The 22,080-nt window shown below is 36.4% G+C and overlaps 2 protein-coding genes across 10 annotated transcripts in view; both read right to left on the bottom strand.

The window, feature by feature from the left end:
* itga9 (integrin, alpha 9) overlaps positions 1–3,222 on the bottom strand; it is a 109,965-nt gene extending 106,743 nt beyond the window's left edge. Inside the window, exons 1-2 of one of the 2 annotated variants that reach the window (XM_055171012.2) lie at positions 2,813–3,222; positions 761–888 (exon numbers count right to left, since the gene is read on the bottom strand). In XM_055171012.2, coding sequence (XP_055026987.2) covers positions 761–888; positions 2,813–3,000 — 316 coding nt within the window. In that variant the 5' untranslated portion in view covers positions 3,001–3,222. Of the gene's footprint in view, positions 1–760; positions 889–2,259; positions 2,285–2,812 lie in introns of those variants that run through there. The other variant, XM_055171014.2, reaches the window with a different exon arrangement.
* Positions 3,223–4,496: 1,274 nt separating this feature from the next.
* golga4 (golgin A4) overlaps positions 4,497–22,080 on the bottom strand; it is a 61,542-nt gene continuing 43,958 nt past the window's right edge. For all 8 annotated transcript variants that reach the window (XM_055169856.2, XM_055169857.2, XM_055169859.2 and 5 more), the window contains 6 exons: positions 21,398–21,415; positions 21,221–21,289; positions 18,762–18,837; positions 11,230–11,327; positions 5,861–5,947; positions 4,497–5,283 (listed from right to left, as the gene is read on the bottom strand). In XM_055169856.2, the coding sequence (XP_055025831.2) occupies positions 5,269–5,283; positions 5,861–5,947; positions 11,230–11,327; positions 18,762–18,837; positions 21,221–21,289; positions 21,398–21,415 (363 nt within the window). In that variant the 3' untranslated portion in view covers positions 4,497–5,268. The remainder of the gene's footprint in view (positions 5,284–5,860; positions 5,948–11,229; positions 11,328–18,761; positions 18,838–21,220; positions 21,290–21,397; positions 21,416–22,080) is intronic.

Below are 22,080 nucleotides of genomic sequence, written 5' to 3'. Positions count from 1 at the left end.
ACTGCTCACCCATCGCATTTAAAATGCATAGAGAAGCTACGGTAGCCACCACCAGACAAACATGTCATCCTCGGAGGCAGCTTCGTAAAAAAAGTTTGTCCATTAAGGGCTTCTGTAGAAACATGGCGGCACAAAATGGCGACTTCCATGTTAGGGGACCCTCGGTATGTAGATAAAAACGTCTCATTCTAAGGTAATAAAAACATAAGGGTTCATTATAAAAGGTCTTTATACACCACTGATAATATAGTTTTGTTTATTATTCTGCATTTCTGTCAAGAGATCCTTCTAAAAATTACACACTGCACCTTTAATGGAAAGTTTATGTTTAGATACTGCTGTCCATTACAACAAACAGAATAAATGTCTGAGTTGACATCTATCATTTAACATCTCATGTTTGGAATAGGAAGTGGGTGAAGCTAACAGCTATCAGCACACGGAAAGAAGCATTAGAATAACACATTTATAAAAAACAGGATAAGATAGCAGTCATTATTTTAGGATTATAATAACTAAAGTGAAGAACATTGCCGTGATCAAAGCAAGGCAAACACAGCTGGTAAAACATTCATCCAAATATTGACAAGTCCAAATTCCATGTTTAATTTCATGATTAATCTCAAAGGAGGTGAGGGGATAAAGTACTCAGTTCTTTTCAAATACATTACAGACTTAAACTTAAAAAGTACTCATGAACAGACGCGAAGAAAATGTGAGACATTGTTATCTATAAAGCTGATTGTGTTAGGATACACACCTCTGCCCATGTCCATCTCAGTACAGCGCTGCTCCGGATTATTCCGGATCCTGCATTTGTACACGGCACCGGGTGACCGAACCGAACTGCTGAAAGATGAGTTCGCTTTGGGAGCCCCAACCACAATCCTACACACATTAGAAGACACATCATCATCATACATGACAACACAAACCAACACACACTGATCTCACATGATACACTGTTTGTATTAATGGACTGCTGTGATGTTTAGGCAAGACGAAAATCGTTTACGGTTTTTTCAGAGGATTCACACTGCACCTCATTGTTCATTATGAAAATAAACTTAGGTTGACTTGAAAGAGTAACAATTATACCACAAAACCAAGTGATAGTCACCATATGTCAGTCACTGTGTGACTTTTAACACCACAAAACACAATAATGGCAAATGATTTAAACTACACATTAACAAAAGGATGTGTGAATTTTTTAAACATTGTTTTGTGTTATGCTATTAACAGGGTTCCCACACCTTAGTTAAGTTTAAATTCAAGGACCTTTCAAGGACATTCCAGATCCAATACCCTCAAATTCAAGGACTAAATGTGGGGACACATTTCAAGTGAGAGCAAGGATACATCGTGTTACCTTTTAAGATACATTGTTACAGTTCCCTTTCATGGGAATTTGCGCTGTGTCACTGCGGTGACACTTTGGGGACGCCTCCAGGGGTAAGTGCGTCTGAATGTGACCAAGCATCTCTTAGGTTTTATGTTTAAAAGTTTCAAAGCGGTTAGAGAGTTGGGTTGCCGACAGGTTGCAACTGTGGTGCTCTTGTGCAAGGCACCTTATCCTAACTGATTCCCGGGCGCTGGAATAGTAGTTGCCCACTGCTTCGGGTGTATGTGTGTGTTCATGATTTGCAATGTGTGAGTTCACTACTCACTGGGATGGGTTAAATGCAGAGGTCACATTTCGAGTATGCGTTGCATACTTGCTTGTCACTTTCAATTCAGCATGTTTGACAATGAAAGGTTTTTGTATAAATTACAGTTTGCAATATCTCTTTACTGACTTAAAATAGTTATTTTCTCATGTTACTAATAAAAACAAAAAACACAAACGAAAACACATACGAGTTATACCATTTTTGTGTGGGTTGGATGCCTTCATGTGAGTGGGAAATAGTAAACCACGTACTTTACTTAGGACTATACCACTATAATAAATACTTAAATGTACCAAATCTACAGTATATAACTGAACACAGTATGCAGGTGATTTCTGTCATGTTGTAGTGGACCAGCTGGGATGGAAGTGCTACATCACATCATTATTTTCATTGGCTGAACTAAAGGCAGTGACTTAGTACTGACCTAATGTCTCTTTAAATTTTAGGGCAGTGCTAATCGCAAGAGTTGAGTTATAACAGCCAGGACAAAAATTCAAAATACTGTACTCATGTTACTTAATAGACATATTAAACATGTTTATCGTATTACATGAATAATCTTTCAATAACCATACCAGCATACCAGGTGTATCACAAGTTTGTCCTCCTAAAGCTTTTTCATCAGCTCGTCATAATAATACCAGCAATAACTCAAAAGTAAAATAAAGCAAAATAAACAAGATTATCATGGTAACAGAGAATTAAACTTTCATAATCGTTTAAAAAAATTCATTAACCACAGCGCTGTTGTTTTTACTTGGAGCAAAACAGATGCGACAAGCAGTCGCGTGCGCCTGAGGCGGTAACCATAGCAACAGAGGAGCGCTAGAGTGCTTACTGAGCCGACAAAATGAAAGTATTTTAATTCTTTATCCCTGTTTTATAGACTCATAAAACTAAACTAAGTATATTGCTTACGTCTTTTTTTTAGTGTGACAAAAGAAAAATGTACAACGCAAATCTTAGCAGACTCAAAATACCTAAGTTACAGTAGCTCGTATCAAAAAGTTAACTCCCTCAAGGGTTGTCGTTTACATGGCACGCTTCTTTTTGTCATTACGATATCGGGTCATAATACATTTAGGGAATTTTAAATCTAAAATAAAAGTAAAACAAAGAATGATTGAGCTCCTCACCAGCGTGAGTTATCGTGGACGTGCTCCAGGACTGAATATCCAAAAAACGTCCCTTCTGGCCCGCGGAACACCACTGGATGTTCTAAGTCAATGTTGAAAGAATAAGCCAAAGAAACAAAAGCCACACATACGAAAACATCCAAAGTGTGTATTTTCCGTAGGGAAAGCTCCGTCATTCTGTTGCGCATCTTCAGTGCTCGAGTCAATGAAATGAAAACTTGTTAAAAGCAATGAAATCTGTCTTTAAAAGTCTCAAAATGAATGCAGAAACCAGGTCCTTCGTTTTAATTGCGAATGAAATCCATGCACGTGAGATGTAATGGTTAAATGAAAGGTTTGCCTTAGGATTGCGATCTTATTGCACTGCTCCTCTCGTCTGCTGGTGACTCTGTTGCAACTCAATAGTTTCTCTTGGCATTAAGTGCGCCTGTGACGCGCGCGTTGTTGCGTACGAGCATCACATATCACATTACAACAGCGCAGAGCTGCGTCCATTGGCGACACCTGTCGACAGAGTTCAGTACTACACGCTGCTCGAATCAACAAATTCCTGCACACTGCATTTGTTTATATTTCTAAAACAAACACTACTGTTTAAAAGTTTAGGGTCAATTGGATTGCTTTGTCCAAAGGTTTTTCATGATCTTTAACTTATTGATCTAAACAATAAATGTTTAAAGTAAGCTATGTGAATAAGAAACAACTGTGGTAACAAATTAATAATTTATTTCATATTTGGGATGACTTGGACTGAAACATGATGAAAATCCAGCCAATTAGATCTCAGAATAAATTGAACTCTTTAAACGCTGTTTAAAAGCATATCAGGATGACACATCACAAATCTGCAAAATGTCTAGAAAACATTTTTACAAATTCTAAGCAAATATTTACACTGAGAATGCAACAATATAAGAGATTTATTAGGGATTTTTTGCCACAACATACTAACAATAGTTACATTTGCATTATTGCATAGTCTTGATGAGTTACTTTCATCATAAAATGTGAAAGAAATATAAAAAGTGAGCAAATGACCCTAAATATTTAAATGGTTATAAACCCTTGTGTATTAAAGAGGACATTCTGATTTGAATACCCATTTCACTGCAAAAAAAATATTTTCAAGAATTTTTTTTTAGTTTTTTTGTGTCGTTTTCAGCAAAAATGATCTAAAAATTCTTAAATTAAGATGCCTCTTCTAGATGAGAGAAACGACCCGAGAAAATAAGTCTAGTTTTTAGATCAAAAATATCAAATGTAAGTGATTTTGTGCATAAAACAAGCAAAAAAATCTGCCAATGGGGTAAGCTAATTTTTTTTATTAAACACTAAATTTAAGAAAAATGTGCTTACCCCATATGCACAAAATCACTTACATTTAATATTTTTGGTTTAAAAATAAGTTGGTTTAAGAACTTATTTTCTTGGGTCTTTTTGCTCATCATGAAAAAGCATCTTAATTAAAGATATTTTTACTAAAAACAAGACAAAAATACTAAGATTTTTTTCTTGAAAATCAATTTTTTGCAGTGTTGGTAGTGTGACATATATTTTAAAATGGTATAATAAAAAGTGGGAAGGTTTAGAACAGGTATTCACTATTATTATAGTTTTCTTTGACATACCTTGAGTACCATGTAAACAAATATCACAATCATTAAGGAGCACAGTACCAGTAAAATCATGTTTTTAATGGTTACCATCTGATACCTGCAATGTACCATGGTACCACCAGAGTATTTTATTATAAGAGTAGCATGTAGTAATGATATACAAAAACCGTAGAAGCTGATTGTTAGCAAAAATTAAGCAGATTATGCATGCCAGGTGATACGGATTTGAGTGTAGTGTAAATAAAACTTTATTATTTGTCTTAAAATGTATTAACCACAATTTGCCCTACAGAGATTTATAGCATTTTATCACCTATGATTATTTACAATTTACAATATGAAGCATGATTATGATATTTCAGTTTCCCTTGAAAATACAGTATTAAATAAAACCTAGAAAATAAGTCCGTATACAATTCGCTTACAGTACTAAGAGCCTGTGTCTATATTGTACATGTGCTGGACAGAAAGGTACAGAGCAATTCATCTTAACATAACACAGAGAAAATAAAAGAGAAATACAAAGAAAATAGTTCAGAAAAAGAAATAAAGCAATCAAACGTATTGCACAAAATCTCCAAAATGCAGCTTTATAAAAGAACTGTCTAATCTAAAAAATAAAAAAATGAAAGCAAGTCCATAATAAATTATTTCCTGGCAAGCTACTAAATTAAGGAATATTCTTTAAATGTTCTCCCGGTATTTTAATCAAACCTCCCTTATACCAGTAACCGTACAAACATAACACTCCCGCAAACATCAGTAGATCAGCAGCTTTCATGACAATCGTCTCTCAGCAGCAGAATCATCAAACGGCTTCCATCACGGTTTTGATCCAACTCACCGGAGCCAAGGCTATAAAAAACAGATGGAGAACAGTATTACATGGACCAAACCAAACACTACAACCCAGAAAAACTGCAGCCGGCATGACCATGACTATATGTTTACTGAAAATAAACTTAATTTGCCAATTAGATTCTGGGAGGAAATGTGAATGGTGCTTGCTCAAAATTTACTGCAATAAATATTTTGGTGGCTGTCAGGGAGTTCCTATTTGGTACAGGATGAGTTTAACTCTATAGCCTCTGTGAAACACTAATCATGAGGTTTGCTATAAAGAACGTAGTTAAAACATTAAGTGATGGAATATTGTGACTTTTAAGAAAGACTAAAGTAACAAATAGGTCAAATTGTGATATCCAATTCAAAGTAACATTTAAAGTAAATACAGTGAACACACCGAATTACGTTAATAATAAAGCATAACATATTTGATAACCATGTGCTTTATTTATCATGAAATCTGAATGATCTGATATCAGTGCTTTGCTTTACTTGAAATAAATAGTAAAGGCAGATGCTGGTATTGCATATTAAAGTACTACAGTCACAAAATATAAAACATTTTGGAGCCCAAACCCTTTCTCACCATCACACGTGAATCCTCGCGCTCCAGAACCTTCTGTGCCTCATCGGGTGGAAACTTTAGCACGGATGTTATAACTTTGGCCATCGTCTGTAGACAAAGCAGAACTATCAAATTAGACTTTCTGAAGGATACAGGTTAGATGGCAAGCAAAACCTTGCGGTCTCAAACCAAGACTGTTGCTAGGAAGTTGCTAAAGCATTCTGGGTGAATTTAGCATGTCGCAAGCGTTTCTGTGTGTTTGGTAGGAGATTGCTTACTGACAAACATACGTTTAATGCGCAAGGAACAATTGATGAGGGGCCACTGAATTATTAGAAAAATAATGCACACCCGAGGTGGTGATGCGGCCGAAGCAGAGTAGCCATTTTTCAATAATTCAACGCCCCGGAGTCAATTATTCTGCTTATACTATGTTTACCACACCTCAAGACATCGATCACATGATATATTTAAAGAAATTTGTCAGTTTTGTACTTAAATCGCTATTGTGAGTAAAACTTCTATTTCTTCCGCGTCTCCTCCAACGGTTCTTTTGCTTGCTCCTAAACGTCATTTTAAAGCAGGCAATTGAGTCTTGAGCCGTTGTTAGCATTCTAATGCAGTTATTAATGAATTTATTAGAAAGAGAGCGAGAGCGACAGAAACACAGAGAGAGAAAGAAAGAGAGCGAGCAAGCGAGTGATAGAGACAGAGAGAGATTGTGTGAACAAGGCTAGCTTTGTGCGTCTCTAAACAACGGTGTTATTGCCTTGGAAAATCGTCAGTCATGTTGTTTTTGTTATTCCGTTAATACAGTTAACTATGCGAAGTGATAAGGAACTGTAATGCGGTCAACAGCTGCCTGGAACTACGTTGGCCGTGCGTTTCCCAGAAAATAATTGCACATCTCGGAACGTTCATCAGCCATTCAGATTCAAGCATTCAATGGACCCATAGTATAATGTAGTTTATAGAAAAAAGCAAAAGTGTGTCGGGATAAGTTATACAGCAAAGTGCCATACGTAACCATTGGGTTTAGCAGGAGAGATGGATAACACTTTAACCTTTTAAGCGTCACCCTACCCTATTGAGTTAAATCTACACTCTTGGAGCTTTCAAACAATATACAGTTTGTCATGATTAGATAAGAATTCATATGCAAACATTGAAGTAAATGTAGTCGTCCTGCTGGTGGGACAGTGACATTTAGCAGAAAATAAATTATTTGAGGCACACTCTCTTCATAAATGAATCAATTACTCTCCCTACATAATTTATTTTATAAAACACTGTTGAAATGTCTATTCTGGAGGCTTAGACCTTTCCAACGATATATCGTTTGTAGTGATAGATTAAAATTTACATCAACAATATTAATGCAAACTTAGGCGTCCCGTATTCGGGACAGCAACGCTTAACACTTTAATTCACAGTGTCTTTGTTACACGTTTTGTAAGTATTAATTGACGACGGGCCGTTGAATTATTAGAATAATAATGCACACCCGAGGTGGTGATGTTGCATTATTTTTCAATAATTAAACAGACCGGAGTCAATTATTCCACTTGTACTACGGTTACCACACCTCAAGACATCGATCACATGATATATTTAAATGGATTTGTCCGGTTTTTGTACTTAAATCTCTATTGTGAGAAGGACTATTTCTTCCGCGTCTCATCCAACGGCTCTTTTGCTTGTTCCAAAACGTAATTTTAAAGCTGGCAATGGAGGCTTGAGGCGTTGATAGCATTCTAATGCAGTTATTAATGAAGTTATTAGAAAGAGAGCGACAGAGACACAGAGAGAAGAGAGAGGGGGAGCGAGAGAAAAAGAGATTGTGTGAATGAGACTACCTCTGTGTGTCTCTAAACAGCGCTGTTATTGCTTAAAAAAATCATCTGTCATGTTGTTTTTGTTAGTCCGTTATTACAGTTACATGTACATGTGAAGTGATATGTGAACTGTAATACGGTCAAGAGAGCTGCCTGGAACTACGTTCGCCATGCGTTCCCCAAAATATTATTGCACACCTGAGAACGTTTATCAGCCAATCAGATTCAACCATTCAACGGACCCGTAGTATATATGTAATTATTATAGTTATAACAGTAAATGATGTTTAATTAAATGCAACTAACCCCAAAACAAATCCTTATTCAACCCTAACCCTATAGTATGTATATTATGGGGCGTTGTCCCGGAAAGGGTTTATCCTAGTCTCAGACTAAAATGCATGTTTGAGCTGTCTTTATTTAAAACACCTTGCACTGCCATATCCTAACATATATCAGTACGATTGTTCTGCCTCAAGATGCACACCAGTATTGTTTTTTGTAAGTTTTGTCTGCAAAATCTACCTAAATGTCCCAATACAACCAAGGCCCAATCCTGGATTAATTCAAACCTTCTCCAGGAAATAGGGGCAGTTTGCCAGACAGGGTCTAGATTAATCCAGGACTATATTAGAACATTTAAGTCGTTTTTACAAACAAACCTTATAAAAAACAATACAAATCTTGAGACAAAACAATGGAACCGATATATATTAAGTAAGACATGTCAGTACAAGGTGTTTTCAAATTAAGGCAGCTCAAACATGCATCTAAGTCTGGGACCAGGACAAGCCCTGTCCAGAAAACCACACCATAATGTATAAAATAATGTTAAATAATATAATGTATTAAAAATAGTGTTGGGCAAAGATTAATCGCATACAAAATAAAATGATTTTTTTCATAACATATGTGGGTGTACTGTGTGTAATTATTATGTATACTTAACCACACACACATACACATATCCATTTCAGAATTTTTTTTATTTATATATGGTATATATATTTTTAAATGTATATATAATATAGAATATAAAATATAAATATATAAAATAGAATATAAAAAATATAAATAAATATATATACACATGAATGTGTGTGTGTGTATTTATATTATATAAATAATAATTAAGCACAGCACACACTCATATATTATGCAAAAAATCACTTTTATTTTGTATGCGATTAATCGCGATTAATCTTTGCCCAGCACTAAAAAATAAATCTAACTTTATTATTTAATAACAAGTGAAACTTGGAGAAGTTATAATCATATTTTTTTCTTTTCCACTGAACATCAACCATTTCATTCTAGAAACACATAAAACACGAGGTAATCATTAGATGTTTTCATCAGTCTCAGGATGTTACCCGATTTTTCCTATGATGACTTTATGTACCTAATGAGTCTCATACTGTTGGGTGGAGAAAACATTAAATAGAAATAAAGAGCCAAACATCCACAAGACTGAATGAAATTTGAGTAGGGAGATGTTTTTACGCTTCAACAGTTTGCTGTATGCCATGGTAAAGTAAAAAGCAAAATGATTAAACAGAAAGCAGACACGCCCATCTTTAGTGGAGTTTCTGCTCTGCGAGTAATTACATCTCATCTCACAAAGACAACACAGGCAGTGTGCTGTGTGTAATCAGTTCGGGATAAATCCTCCAGTGTTCGTGTGCCTTTATAAACGTAGCAGTTAATCAGAACCAGCTCACTTTTTACCCCGAGCAACTCTCTTAAAGTGGCAGGCGTCATCGGGTCACGTGATAAGAATGAGCTGCCGGGCCGCCCGCCGGACTTCCTCTCTCACAGGGAGTCCTGTTGTGATGTCATGAGGTCCTGACCGTTTATTAGAAACCAGAGGGATTCCCGCTGGGTTTAGGGTGGTGTCAACCGGGCTGTTAATTAACCCCTGCTAAACCAGACACTAAGGGGGCATTTTTGTGGGTTTTCATGGGAATAAATATTTTTATGCCTCCATCCGGACTCCCCATTATACCGCATCCTTCCTCTTACAAAAATCACGCTTGTGTTGTGGAAAAACAAACAACCATTGTAGGAAGGAAGATCTATTAAATCTTTAACATATATAGGTACAATTACTTTTTTAAAGGGTTAGATTACCCCAGAATAAAAATGTTGTCATTAATTACCCCCCCCCCCATGTCATCCACACCAGTAAGACATTCGTTCATATGTAGAATGCAAATGAAGATTTTTTTAATGAAATTTGAGAGCTCTCTGAGCCCCCATAAACTACAAAAATGACTTTCTTACGAAACTATCAAGAAAAATGTGAATTAGGATGTTAATCATGCAAAATCGTACGATTCTCATGAAAAAAAAACATCAACAAACAAAACATAACCCCAACGTCACAGGGGTCAGGCAAATCATAAAAAACCTTACGAATGTGATCATATGAATTAGCCAACTCGTAAAATATGTACGAATTCTCGCGAGATAGCGTTGGAATTTTTTTATATTTCTTAGTATTTCTGTCTTGTTTTCAGTAAAAATATCTAAAAATTCCTAAACCAAAATGCTTTTCTTTATGAGCAAAACAACCCAAGAAAATAAGTCTAGTTTTTAGACCATTTAAGTGATTTTGTGCATAAAACAAGCAAAAAAATATGCCAATGGGAACAGCAAAAAAAAAAAAAAAAAAAAATCTTGAATTTAGTGTTTAAGAAAAATGTTCAAGATTTTTCTGCTTACCCTATTGGCAGATTTTTTGCTTGTTTTAATGCACAAAATCACTTATATTTGATATGTTTGGTCTAAAAATTAGACTTATTTTCTTGTGTCAATTTGCTCGTCAAGAAAAAGCATCTTAATCCAAGAATTCTTTGATATTTTTACTGAAAACAACACAAAAACACTAAGATATTTTTTTCTTAAAAATAATTTTTTGCAGTGTGCAGAAAGCTCTCGGATTTAATCAAAAATATCTTCATTTGTGTTCGGAACACGAACGAAGGTCTTACACTGCAAAAAATGACTTTCTTACTTAGCACCTCTGTCCCGTTTCTAACAAAAATATCCAAAAATTAAGATGCATTTTCTTAATGAGCAAAATCACCTAGGAAATAAGTCTAGTTTTTAGACAAAAAATATAAACTTCAAGTAAATTAGTGCTTTAAACAAGCAAAATAAATAAATCTGCCAATGGAATAATTGAAATAAGTTTGCTTTTTTATATAAACACTTAATTCAAGAAAATGTTCTTATTCCATTGGCAGATTGTTTTGCTTGTTTTAAGCACAATTTCTTTTCAATTTTATATTTTTTGTCTAAAAACTACACCCATCTCTCTAGGTCACCCCGCTCATCAAGAAAACACATCCCAATTTAAGATTTTTTTGATATTTTTACTGAAAACAAGACAAAAATACAAAGTAAGAAAGTCATTTTTGTAGTGTACAGTGTGAAACGACATGAAGGTGAGTATTTAATGAAAAAGTTATTTTCTGTGGTGAACTAACCCTTTAAAAATAACACGCATAGCTATCATCATAGTATAGAATACCAAAAACCCCAAAAAATTACCTTAGTCTCTCTTCCCATCATGTATTCAAACATAACCTTCCTTAGGTACTCAAACTCGGTGGGCTCATTGAAAGGGTCCATGCTGTTGTGTGAAGCACCTGTAGAAACATATAAACAGCGCTGTTTTATATGCACATACATAACATACAAACATTACATACATCTGTTTCAATTACATTGTGCAGGGTGTCTGGCCATCCAGTCCACTGACATCGCTAGTGTTTCGCACTTAATACATGTATTATTATTATCTATTAGTATTCACCAGGTGATAATCCTAAATCTAATCACTTTAAAAAGTAACAGCACATCTTTCTCAAAAGCCACATGGTCATTAATTTTTGGTTTTACTACAGTAACCATGTTTTTGTTTTGTTTCAGCTGTTTCGTAAGTGGAATATTCACATCTGTAGCAGGATGAGCTACGCTCTGAAGTGTTATACTTGTGATAAGTGCTAGATTAAGTGCAAGTAACTGCAAAAGTTTGACAATAAAGAAAAGCACACAATCAAACACTCATTCATTCTCTTAAACACACACACAAGCGCACACAGCAATAATCAGTCTGTAAATCAGACCATAGACTCACTTCCAGTCTGAACATTTACTGGTGCCAGGTCTCAGTAACGCTGGACATAATGACAGCATTGTAGGGAACTACAAGAAAACCTTTAGCTCAATCTAGGTGGGGGCTTTCTGCTCTCCACCCTTTATTTAATGGATAAGTGTGAGGAGAAAGGCAACAGAAGTTGTGACTGAATGAACAAAAACCAACTTGAGTTATTTTAAAACAGCAAGTAATGAAGTCATTGAAGGGTGGGCTGATGTTCACGCTGTTGACTGTGAGTATTATTATGGAAAGCGTGATGTAAAATTCCTACCAGAAGAACTTCACCCCGCAGCAGAATCATTACACCTCACTTCATCCTTAAAAATCTGTTTAGAGGATTCTGTACACTTTTTGCATTTCATTGTCTAAACGAAACACTCACAAAAAATAGATAATAGCTAATGTTTCGTCAAATTTACACAAAATGTTTATTTTTGCTTACATGTTACAGAATTGTTTACATTTATATATACTAGGGCAATTCCAGCATAATGAATGTGACATTTGCAGTCAAAACTTGTAATATAACTTTGCAAAGAATGCATTTATTACCAATATATTGAACGATTTGTTTATATTTTCATAAACCACTGATGATAATTGGCATATCAGAAAAATATCAGTCTATACTAGTGTTTTCTATTTTAGATGAGGGAAATGCGTTATGGACGTGACAAAAAAGGACAAGTTTTTGGGAGACAACATACTTTCTAGGAATTTTGTAAATGAATATGCACAAACAAGAAGCAGTAATATCTAGTAAATTAAGACGGGACAACTCCTCAAAAACATTTAATATTTATTTGAATTTTTGTGTGCGCATTTATGAGGAAGAAACGGCATTATGCATGTGACATTTTTCTTTTATCGACGTGACAATTCAATGGTATTTCATGCATTCTGACTTATTAACACAGTTATAGAGTTGTTTCCTCATGCTAAACGTAGGCAAAGTTTTAAAAAAGCAGGTGTTACAGAGTATTTCTGTGCCGAATGCACTTCGCCAGGGTTCGCTCAAATTTTGGAAAGTTTTTTCGATTGCGGACCCAGCTGACGTTTCAGGGGTTTCTATATGTATCACTTATTTTTATGGCCATTTCCCCCGGAAAACCACGCCCACCCGTCAATCAGCGGGAGACGCTAGAACTTACAAACATCACTTCACGCGACAGCTTTGTTTAATATCAAGACTCAACAATGGCATGAATGAAGTGTGTTTTTGGATGTAAGGAGAAGAAAGCCAGCCTTATTGAAACAGTTGATATAGTTTGTTTATCCGGGGTAGCAGCGCAGTTTTGCGTGTGTGTTTGTTTAACGCTGGATTTCTCAACCGGGTCATGAGTTGCATGCGGTAAGTAAGACTTTTGTGTTATAATTTTATATACATATTATATAAATGACACGAACATGTAGTGAATCTGTGACTCGTAACGTTACTCGCTCTTCTTGCGTCGGTAAAGCTAATCTGTCTTTTATAAACCTGATTAAACTGAAGACTCTTTGGAGATATAAATGATGTAATACTACTCTATATGTACTCCAAATTAACATCAGAAATGCAGAAACAGCATGTGTTATAGCAGCTTTAACTAAAGAAAATAATAAAACAAAATGTTTTAAAAAGACTTTGCATGGCTATTTAAACCACCAAATATATACATCCGAGATATCAGTATGGTTAAAGCAACACCAAAGAGTTTTTGCTCTTTGCTCCCCCTACAGGTTAGAAGCGTAATTGTCAATTACCCACTGTAATAAATACTGAGGCATAGCTGGCTCTGATTGGATTGTAGGTCTGCCGTAAAGCAAGTTTTTGTAGTATTCACTCGGACTACAGGACCGCTACCCGACGGTTGGAAACTTCTTTAGTGCGGTTTTGGCCAATAGAGGGCTGCAAAGCGAATGTGAAAGTGCTGTTCACCCTGTTTTGAGTGGATAAACGACTGAAACTGTTTTGAAAGCGTTATTTTAAGGTAAAAAAACTCTTTGGTGTTGCTTTAAAAACTTTACTTTTAATGATAAGGTTGGCAACTGCAAGGAATTGCCCACTAATGTTTATTAATTCATCATTACATAAGACTATTGACTACTTCTCGGGTGTTAAATACATTTTCAACACTTAGGGCCAGATTCACTAACAGCTTACCCCAGTGCAAACACCTCTTTTGCCATTAAAAAAACTACTTTTGGATTTACTAAAGACACGCAGTGAAAAATTAGCATTCAAAACGTGTGGACAGTTGTTTTTGCGACTGACCTTATTGCATATGCATTTGTACTTTAGGAGTTTCCCTTACAGACGCAAAATTTATGGAAGGAGAGTATTTCAATGAATCACACAACGCTTGTCAATTTAAACATATTGGCGCTACTATTTAACACCAAAAAAGGGTTCATATCATGAAAATCGGACTTTTCCATGTTTAAGTGCTATAATTGGGTCCCCAGTGCTTCTATCAACCTAGAAAATGTGATAAAGATCAACCCAGTAACTTTGTTTGGGTAAGCCATTTTCTGCAAGCATGTGAAAAAATTTTGTGAGGTAGGTAGCAAGGTGAATTACAATAATTACCGCCCCCTTTATCTGCACTATCCAACCACAGCACTGCCATGTGCTAAGAGAAAGAAAAAAATTATTGACAGCACAATTGAGTTTCAATTACAACAAACCACCATCATTGTGATCAGTGTTTGCATTTCATTCGCTCATTTGTATTTTAAACAAAACACCCCAAAACAGCAAACTTTTGCTCAGGCCTACAAATTTTCAATTTTAACATCTTATAATACATTATCTGTGGAGCATTTTGATTAGGGATGCACCGAAATGAAAATTCTTGGCCGAAACTGAAAACCGAAAGAAGGAAACCAAGGCCGAAAAACTGAAACACCGAAATAAATTATTATGCCAATTATTAGTACAATTGCATTTATGGCTATCACATTACAGTTTTTGAGGCACAGATCAGATTATTTTTCGGATCAGCAAAAAGCAGGTGGGAAAAATCTAATAAACAATAAAGAAATTGCAAACATTTCCAAAAAAGAACAAAATTGTACATTAATAAGGTCTGAAATTAGCATTAGGTACAGAAATCAAATTAAATGAATCATAACACAATAAATTAAATATATTATTATTTTTAGAGCTATTTGTCTCTTTGTCATGGGTTGTTTGATTAACATTAATGACACAGACTTAAGTAGGTTAATCTGACTGTAATCTATACAAACACTTGAGACATAAACAAATGTTTTTATTAGAAAAAGAATACTGTGGAGATAATTTTGTTTATATGTGCCCTGTCAATAACAGAGAGATTTTATGTTTGCTTGTTTTTTTTTTTTACGCGTTTCTCTCGTATGTGCACTATTGAGGGCACTTAAACGCGCGCACACAGAGACCGAGGCGAATCCCAAACAGCGCAACAGTCGCTCCACATAAAAAACGTTACGTTGTGTTTCGTTGCTTTATTCGCCAAATGTATGTTAATGGATTACAGTATGAGACACATTTGCGCGACTCTCTCTAAAGTTTACACATCAAGACATGCTTAATCTTTGCAGACGCGTGCAAACAGCTCGACCGTGAGTGAAACCTGCTTGAGCACGAAGGGGAGGGGTGGGAGGCGACTGATCACCGTGAGCGAAACCCAAGCGCTAATTCATGGATGGGAGGGGACATTAATTTTCGGTTGACTTTTTCGGCTGTTTTTTTTATTTCGGCTCGAAACCGATAATGCCATCATCGAAATTTCAGTGCACCCCTAATTTTGAGCTAAAACGTCACATATGCACTCTAGGGACACCAAAGATTTCTTTTACATCTTAAAAAAATCTCATAATATGACCCCTTTAAAATGCGTTGGTCATTATGTAAAAAGATGATGTGTCTATGTTCTTAAACATGCGCCTTGTTAGTAAATCACACGCAGACATTTCCTCACCCATCATTGCTTTTTTGAAATTGCGATCTCATCCATTTGCCCCGTTTAATAAATCTGGCCATTCGCTTTGCATTACCACCTTGGGTGTGCATTATTTCTTATCATTTTAAAGCCCAGTTGTCAATTATTCCTTACTTAATGCATTCTGGGATTCTCTTCCTCATTAAAAATGAATGATATTCAGGTTTATGTAAACACAATTTCAGAATTTGGCACTGTATCTTCTTACGCAGCACAATGCTGTTGTCAACTTTTTGAAACAGATGAGCCATTATGTCAAAAGCTGCTTTAAAACTGCTTAGGTAGAGTCGGTAGGTTTATGAAAAGGGGTTTTGTGTTGCTTCAGCACAGGAAGGATAATTGAGATCCATTTGCATTACGACAGTCTTTTAGCCTCATTAAAGCCGTAAATGACCGGCAGCTAGCAGAAGGAGACGCATGTCTCTCTGGAAAGTCTATTTAAGTCAAGCTGATGAGATCAGGGTGTGTGAACGTCCAGTAACAGACGGCCTGATAGAGAAACCTAGAACTAAAGGTGCCGCTGAAACCCAAACAAGCCTTTGATCAGGAAGCATGGAGAAATGAGGATCTAATAAATAACCCGACCTGTCTGACTGACCTCAGGACAGCCCTGCTGGGCCAACAGAGACGAAAGATGAGCTGTAACAGTCTCTTCATTATTTTTTCAACATAGAGGGACGCTTTGTATGAGAAGAATTAAAAATGTTGGAGAAAACATACAATTTTAAAAATACTATCTAGTACTTACAGTATACTTGTTTTTAGACTAATAATCTTATGATGTATTCAATATAGTTTTTGCACAGTACATTGTAAGTACACAACATGTCTACACTTTTAAACATACAACCACTGTCAGAGGTCCAGTAAAATGTTTAGGGTGGGTTTGTTTTTTCCCTGAACAAGTAATGACATGCAATCATGTTTGTTTTAAGAGTACAGTATAGGTTTAAGGTTTCTTAAGGCTGTCCGAATCTGGGGTCACTGGTGGGAACCGAGGAGAACCAAAGCCTGTGAAACCCATCAGATTTAGAGATGAGCTCTTTATTACACCAGCAGGGGAAAACTGTGGAGGTTTCTGTAAAACACAACCCCTCGCTGTCCATATGTCTGAGGTCTTCGGAGTCGTACCATTGAGTGTGATTGATAGAGGGGTGTTAAAGAGTAAATCTCCCGTGGTGACTGATCGAGCTCAGCTAGTCAGAATAAAAGTAAGGTTGTCTCCATCGGGTCACTGTGCACATCATTCATTAACACACAGGTAAAGAGATACCTGACGTTTTTATAGTCATTAGGATGCTAATACCCCAATTACATCATATTACAAATGGATAAATAAAGACAGTAAATAACATCTGGGAAACTTCTGCTATAATATGAAAAGTTTAGATGCAAAACCCGCTAAATGTGTCTGGCATGATTTCTTTCAACATTTTTTATTTATGCCTGCAAAAAACCTATTTCTGAATGTCCTGAGGCTGGGATTAAGCAGATTTGAAGCGAAAGTATTTGATTAACAAATAGTACGTGTTGAGAGCATTTGGTTAAAGAGCACCTATTTCATTGCTAAAAACAACTTTATTTTGTGTATTCGGTATAATACAATGCATTCGCCTGGTTTATGGTAAAAAATTACATTATTTTCCACATACCATACATTTTTGTAGCTCCAGATTTTGTGCAAAACTCATCGATTTGAAAAGCTTTGTGTCCCTGATTGGCCAGCTAATCTGTACATTGTGATTTGCCTGAATACCTCTGAAGTCAGCCAGAAATGTGATGCTCCTTACCATGTTTGAAAGATTCGGTCACAATGCAATGCTAACAGGAGTTAAATTACAGGCTGTGAGTCCGAAGCGGGAGGAATTATGATAATCGAGTATAGACTGATAGTCGGTCTTCTCTACATCACCAATCCCAGGAAGTAAACTGTTGCCTGCAATCCGTGTGTTTGTTGTAGTCCAAGAAAAGAGATTTACGTTGGAAACGATAACTCGCGTCATCATTTACTTTCAGGTTTGTAACTTTTCCATATCCTTAAAGGTAGGGTAACACATTTTGAAAAATGCTAACGGTAGTCGCCTAGCAATGAAATCCCGATCCCACCCTCAAGTCAAATCGCCATCCAAAGTCACGCCTCTTTCAAAACACATGAACACGCACAGATCAGACGGTCACATCTCATGACTCATTCACCAGTGAGAAAACTTTGCAGTACAAAGTGAATAACACTTCCAAAATAACCAAACAACTTGTTTACATCAGAATTAGTTTAAGCACACTTTCGGTTGTGTAGACGTAGTAACTATATCGTTACGCTAATCCATAAACGAACACAAATTTCATAAGCAACACAATGTTTCATCAAAGTAGAATATCTAAATCCATCTCAATACAAACATATCGCGTACCTACCTTACCAAAATAAACAGTGCAACGACCCTTTCAGACCCTTTGCCTCCTGCAGCTGTTTGCATCTCGCGGTAAAGCAGTAAAGTTACTGATGTTAATTTGGGTTTTTGCTCTTGCTGATCCAGGCAGTTTTTGCTGTTGTTGTTTTAAAAGATGCCTTTAGTTTTGTGCCTCCTATACAGGTTGTCAATTCAGCAGAAAAGTTTGCTGTTCTCGCTGTTTACAGACAGGAGGTGAGCGCACGTGAACGCGCCGATGACGTATGGTGTCTGTGTGGACTCACTGCGCGGTGGCATTCAAATTACGCTTACGTATGAGGGACAAAAAAAGGAAACGTCCGTTCGGACCAAAATCTATGATTGATTACCCTACCTTTAACAGGTACTAATACACACACACCAAAAAAAGTAAAAATGTGAATCGGACAATAGTTGCTCTTTAATATCATTATCTAATTTTTTACGGCGCTGGCGTTTTGCAGTTTTTACATCTGAGCTGTTCATATATTATTCTAGACTATCATTATAAAAATGTTTATTTACCTTTGAATGGGCTTCCCAGGTGAGTTACAACTGTGGGTTTATTGCCACGTCTTATCTTGTCCTCAAGTGCATGAATCTGAAAATAACATCAGTAATTAAAATCAATACACATTACAATACTGTTTCATATTGAATCTTACAAAAACATGTCCTGTTCACACAATCATCACATATTAAAATGGAAAAATATTTATCTCCAAATCCATATCTTCTGCTTAAAGGTCAATACACTGTATATCAGGGGTCGGCTACAGGCGGCCCATAGGCCAAAACTGGCCCATCACCAATAATACCTGGCCAATTTTATAGCAGATGGTTCTGAAATAGATCTGTGATGAAAACCACAGAAGAACATCCGCGTGCTGAAAAGCATCCTCATGTGCAGTCATGTGAGCAAAGGCTGGGATGAGCGCTCGCTCGACAACAAGCAATGATAGAGAGACGTTGGGGCGTGACAATGACTGATGTTAGCACCTGTGATAAGTTGTTTGATTTAATCAGTGACACGCATTATCCTTTGTTCCACAATCCGTGTCCAGTCAATTTAGGTAGAGAAGACCATTAGGCATATGTCGAAGCAGGTAATAGTCTTGTTTGATTCGTGCAAGAGACTGCAAACCAAACAGTAACGGCAATTTTTAATGCATGAGCATGAATTTTGTAATTTTGTTAAATTGCAATGTATTGTTGCCTGCCTCTAGTGGCAAATTTTTTTTGGCCCGATGCCAAGCTTACTTGCGGAGCCTGGCTGTACATCATAGACAGGGCTCCAGACCAACGTTTTTCCCTAGGAGCACAGTGGCCCGCAACTGAAAATTTTAGGGGCGCAACCAAAAAATGTAGGGGCACACGGCGTAAATCACCATGCTAACCAAATAATCACATTTCTACTAATTTTTACTGTATTACTAATAAATACTTTAATGCTAGATGCAGAAAGTACAATGTGCTGTTTTAAAATTCAGTGTCATATCACAAAAAAATGTCAAATTTACTGGTCACACATTTGCGACTAGATGTAAAATTCAGTGGCACACATTTGGTGGCAGTCTGGAGCCCTGATAGAGGTAAAAGTTTACATGAATTATCGAAATTAAATTAAATTAAGTAATTATTAAGAATGCCAATATCAGACTGTGGGAAAAAATGCTTTATTTGCTATCTTTATATTTATTTATAAAGATTATAGGCCGATATACTGGTGCATACTAGTAATGAATAAAGTAATACGACTACAATCTAAATAAGGTAATTGTTAAATTCAGAGTTCCCACACCTTAGTTAACTTAAAATCCAAGGACCTTTCAAGGACTAATACCCTCAAATTCAAGGACTAAATGTGGGGACACATTTCAAGTTAGAGCAAGGTTACATTGTGTTATCTTTTAAGATACATTGTTACAGTTCCCTTTCGAGGGAACTCGCGCTGCATCACTGCGGTGACACTTTGGGGACGCCTGCAGGGGTAAGTGCATCTGAATGTGTATATCAAATTCAACCAATGGTGAGGTTTAACGACAAAGACAGGGTGATACGGGATCCAGGAAGTATATCGCTATCTGAAATATTGCCAAAGACAGCGTAACATGGATGCAGGAAGTATGGCAAGGGAGACGCAGCGTCTCGTTCCCTTCTCAAGGAACAACAGTTAAATACGTAACCCGAGACGTTTTCATGTGTCGAACACAACTATGCAAAAAGCATTTTGTATGAATAAACATTCGCATACAGAAGATATAACCATTTAAAGTGAACAGTTTAGCACGTGTGCTTAAAAAGTCTAGAATTGTATGATATTATCCTACACAATACAGGGATTTATATGATTTTTTTTCTCCAGAAAACTTCTTGCATAAAATAGATTCAAGCACTTTCAATGACCTGTATCTATGTATGTATATTTTCAAAAACTTCCCAGGACCTTGATTTTTTTCCTTCAGATTCACAAACTTTCAGGGATTTCAAGGACCCGTGGGAACCCTGTTAATTATAGTAAAAGTAATTTCCACAATACAGATTCTCATTATTTAACAACATGGTAAAATAGGGTTTTAAAAATAAAGAGGTGTCCACTGTGTGCCCGTCCCTGTGTGAGTTTACATTCGTGTGGGGTGAGAGAATCAGCAGGAGCGCTGCTGAAACTGTTCGTAAAGTTAAAGTAAGAGTAAACAGATGTGTGGTGTAATGAACCGAACCTATTTTGGGTTGCGCTCACATCGAGGGGTATAGAGCTCTGAGAATGAATGTTAAAATATAATGCGTTTGGTTAACACTCCTGTACTCTTGCTGTTTCTTTCCAATATTGTTTTTAATGCCCATCATTTTCCCTTCTTATATATGAAAGAACTACTAATGAAATATTACCACAGTTTTGATTGCCACCATGTTACCAAGTCAAAATCACAATTGTGATTTAACTTTTTAAAAAGAGCTAAACTCGAAAATCTCTTGTCATTTACCCTGTCATGATATTCCTGCTCTTTCAGCCTGGCTTCACTCAGCAGGGTCGTCTTTTCGGCAAGCTGAAGCTGATTGGTCAAAGAGAGAAAAACAGAACTGTAAACAAACAGACAATGAGCACAACACATGGCAGTACACAATGTTCTGAAAACTGGTATTAAAGGCACTGAACCTACCTTTAGTTCATCAAGACCCTGAAAAACACAACAAAAACAACGCATCATTACGCATAAACAAAACTTTACAACAACTATATTTTTAGACTTTTGTGAGTGGGTCTGGCACACTGAAAAGCTGTCATCACGATAACCAAAGCAAAAATCTGAGCCAAAAGCGACGTAAAAGACAAAAATAGAAAGATAATTTTAATTTGTTTCCCATCTGAAATTGATTTAAATCTGAACGTGACAGCTTTAATAATGGAAAAAAAAACTGTGTGACATCAGGCAGTAAAAATGCATGGAGTGATCCAGAGGTGCACTGCGTGTTTTACGTCTGTGAGAGAAAGAACTGAAACAGCACACGTCCTTTCCCAAACAACGTTCGACTTTTTGGCTTCTTCCAAGCATGCGGTGTTCGCATGAGAGTCGTACAACAGCATAAATCTAACAGCTCAGGACACTCTCATAGGGGTTAATTGAGAACAGAGACCGTCTCTGTTGAAGGCCTCTTTCTCAAGGGGAACATTCCAAACCTTTCAGGAGATTCATTCTGACGGCTTTTTCTACACTATGGAGTTTTATACTCCAACTGAGAATGTGCTCATAAACTTTCTTAAAAATCTATTTTGTGAATAGAGAGAAATACAGTAGGCTCTCAAAGATGGAAGTCCATCATATGGGGTTGAATAAATGACAGA

The sequence above is a fragment of the Misgurnus anguillicaudatus genome, chromosome 11 (assembly GCF_027580225.2).
Source record: "Misgurnus anguillicaudatus chromosome 11, ASM2758022v2, whole genome shotgun sequence".
NCBI lineage: Eukaryota > Metazoa > Chordata > Actinopteri > Cypriniformes > Cobitidae > Misgurnus > Misgurnus anguillicaudatus.
Note: the sequence above shows the minus strand (reverse complement) of the source record. Positions and strands in the feature narration are given on the sequence as shown.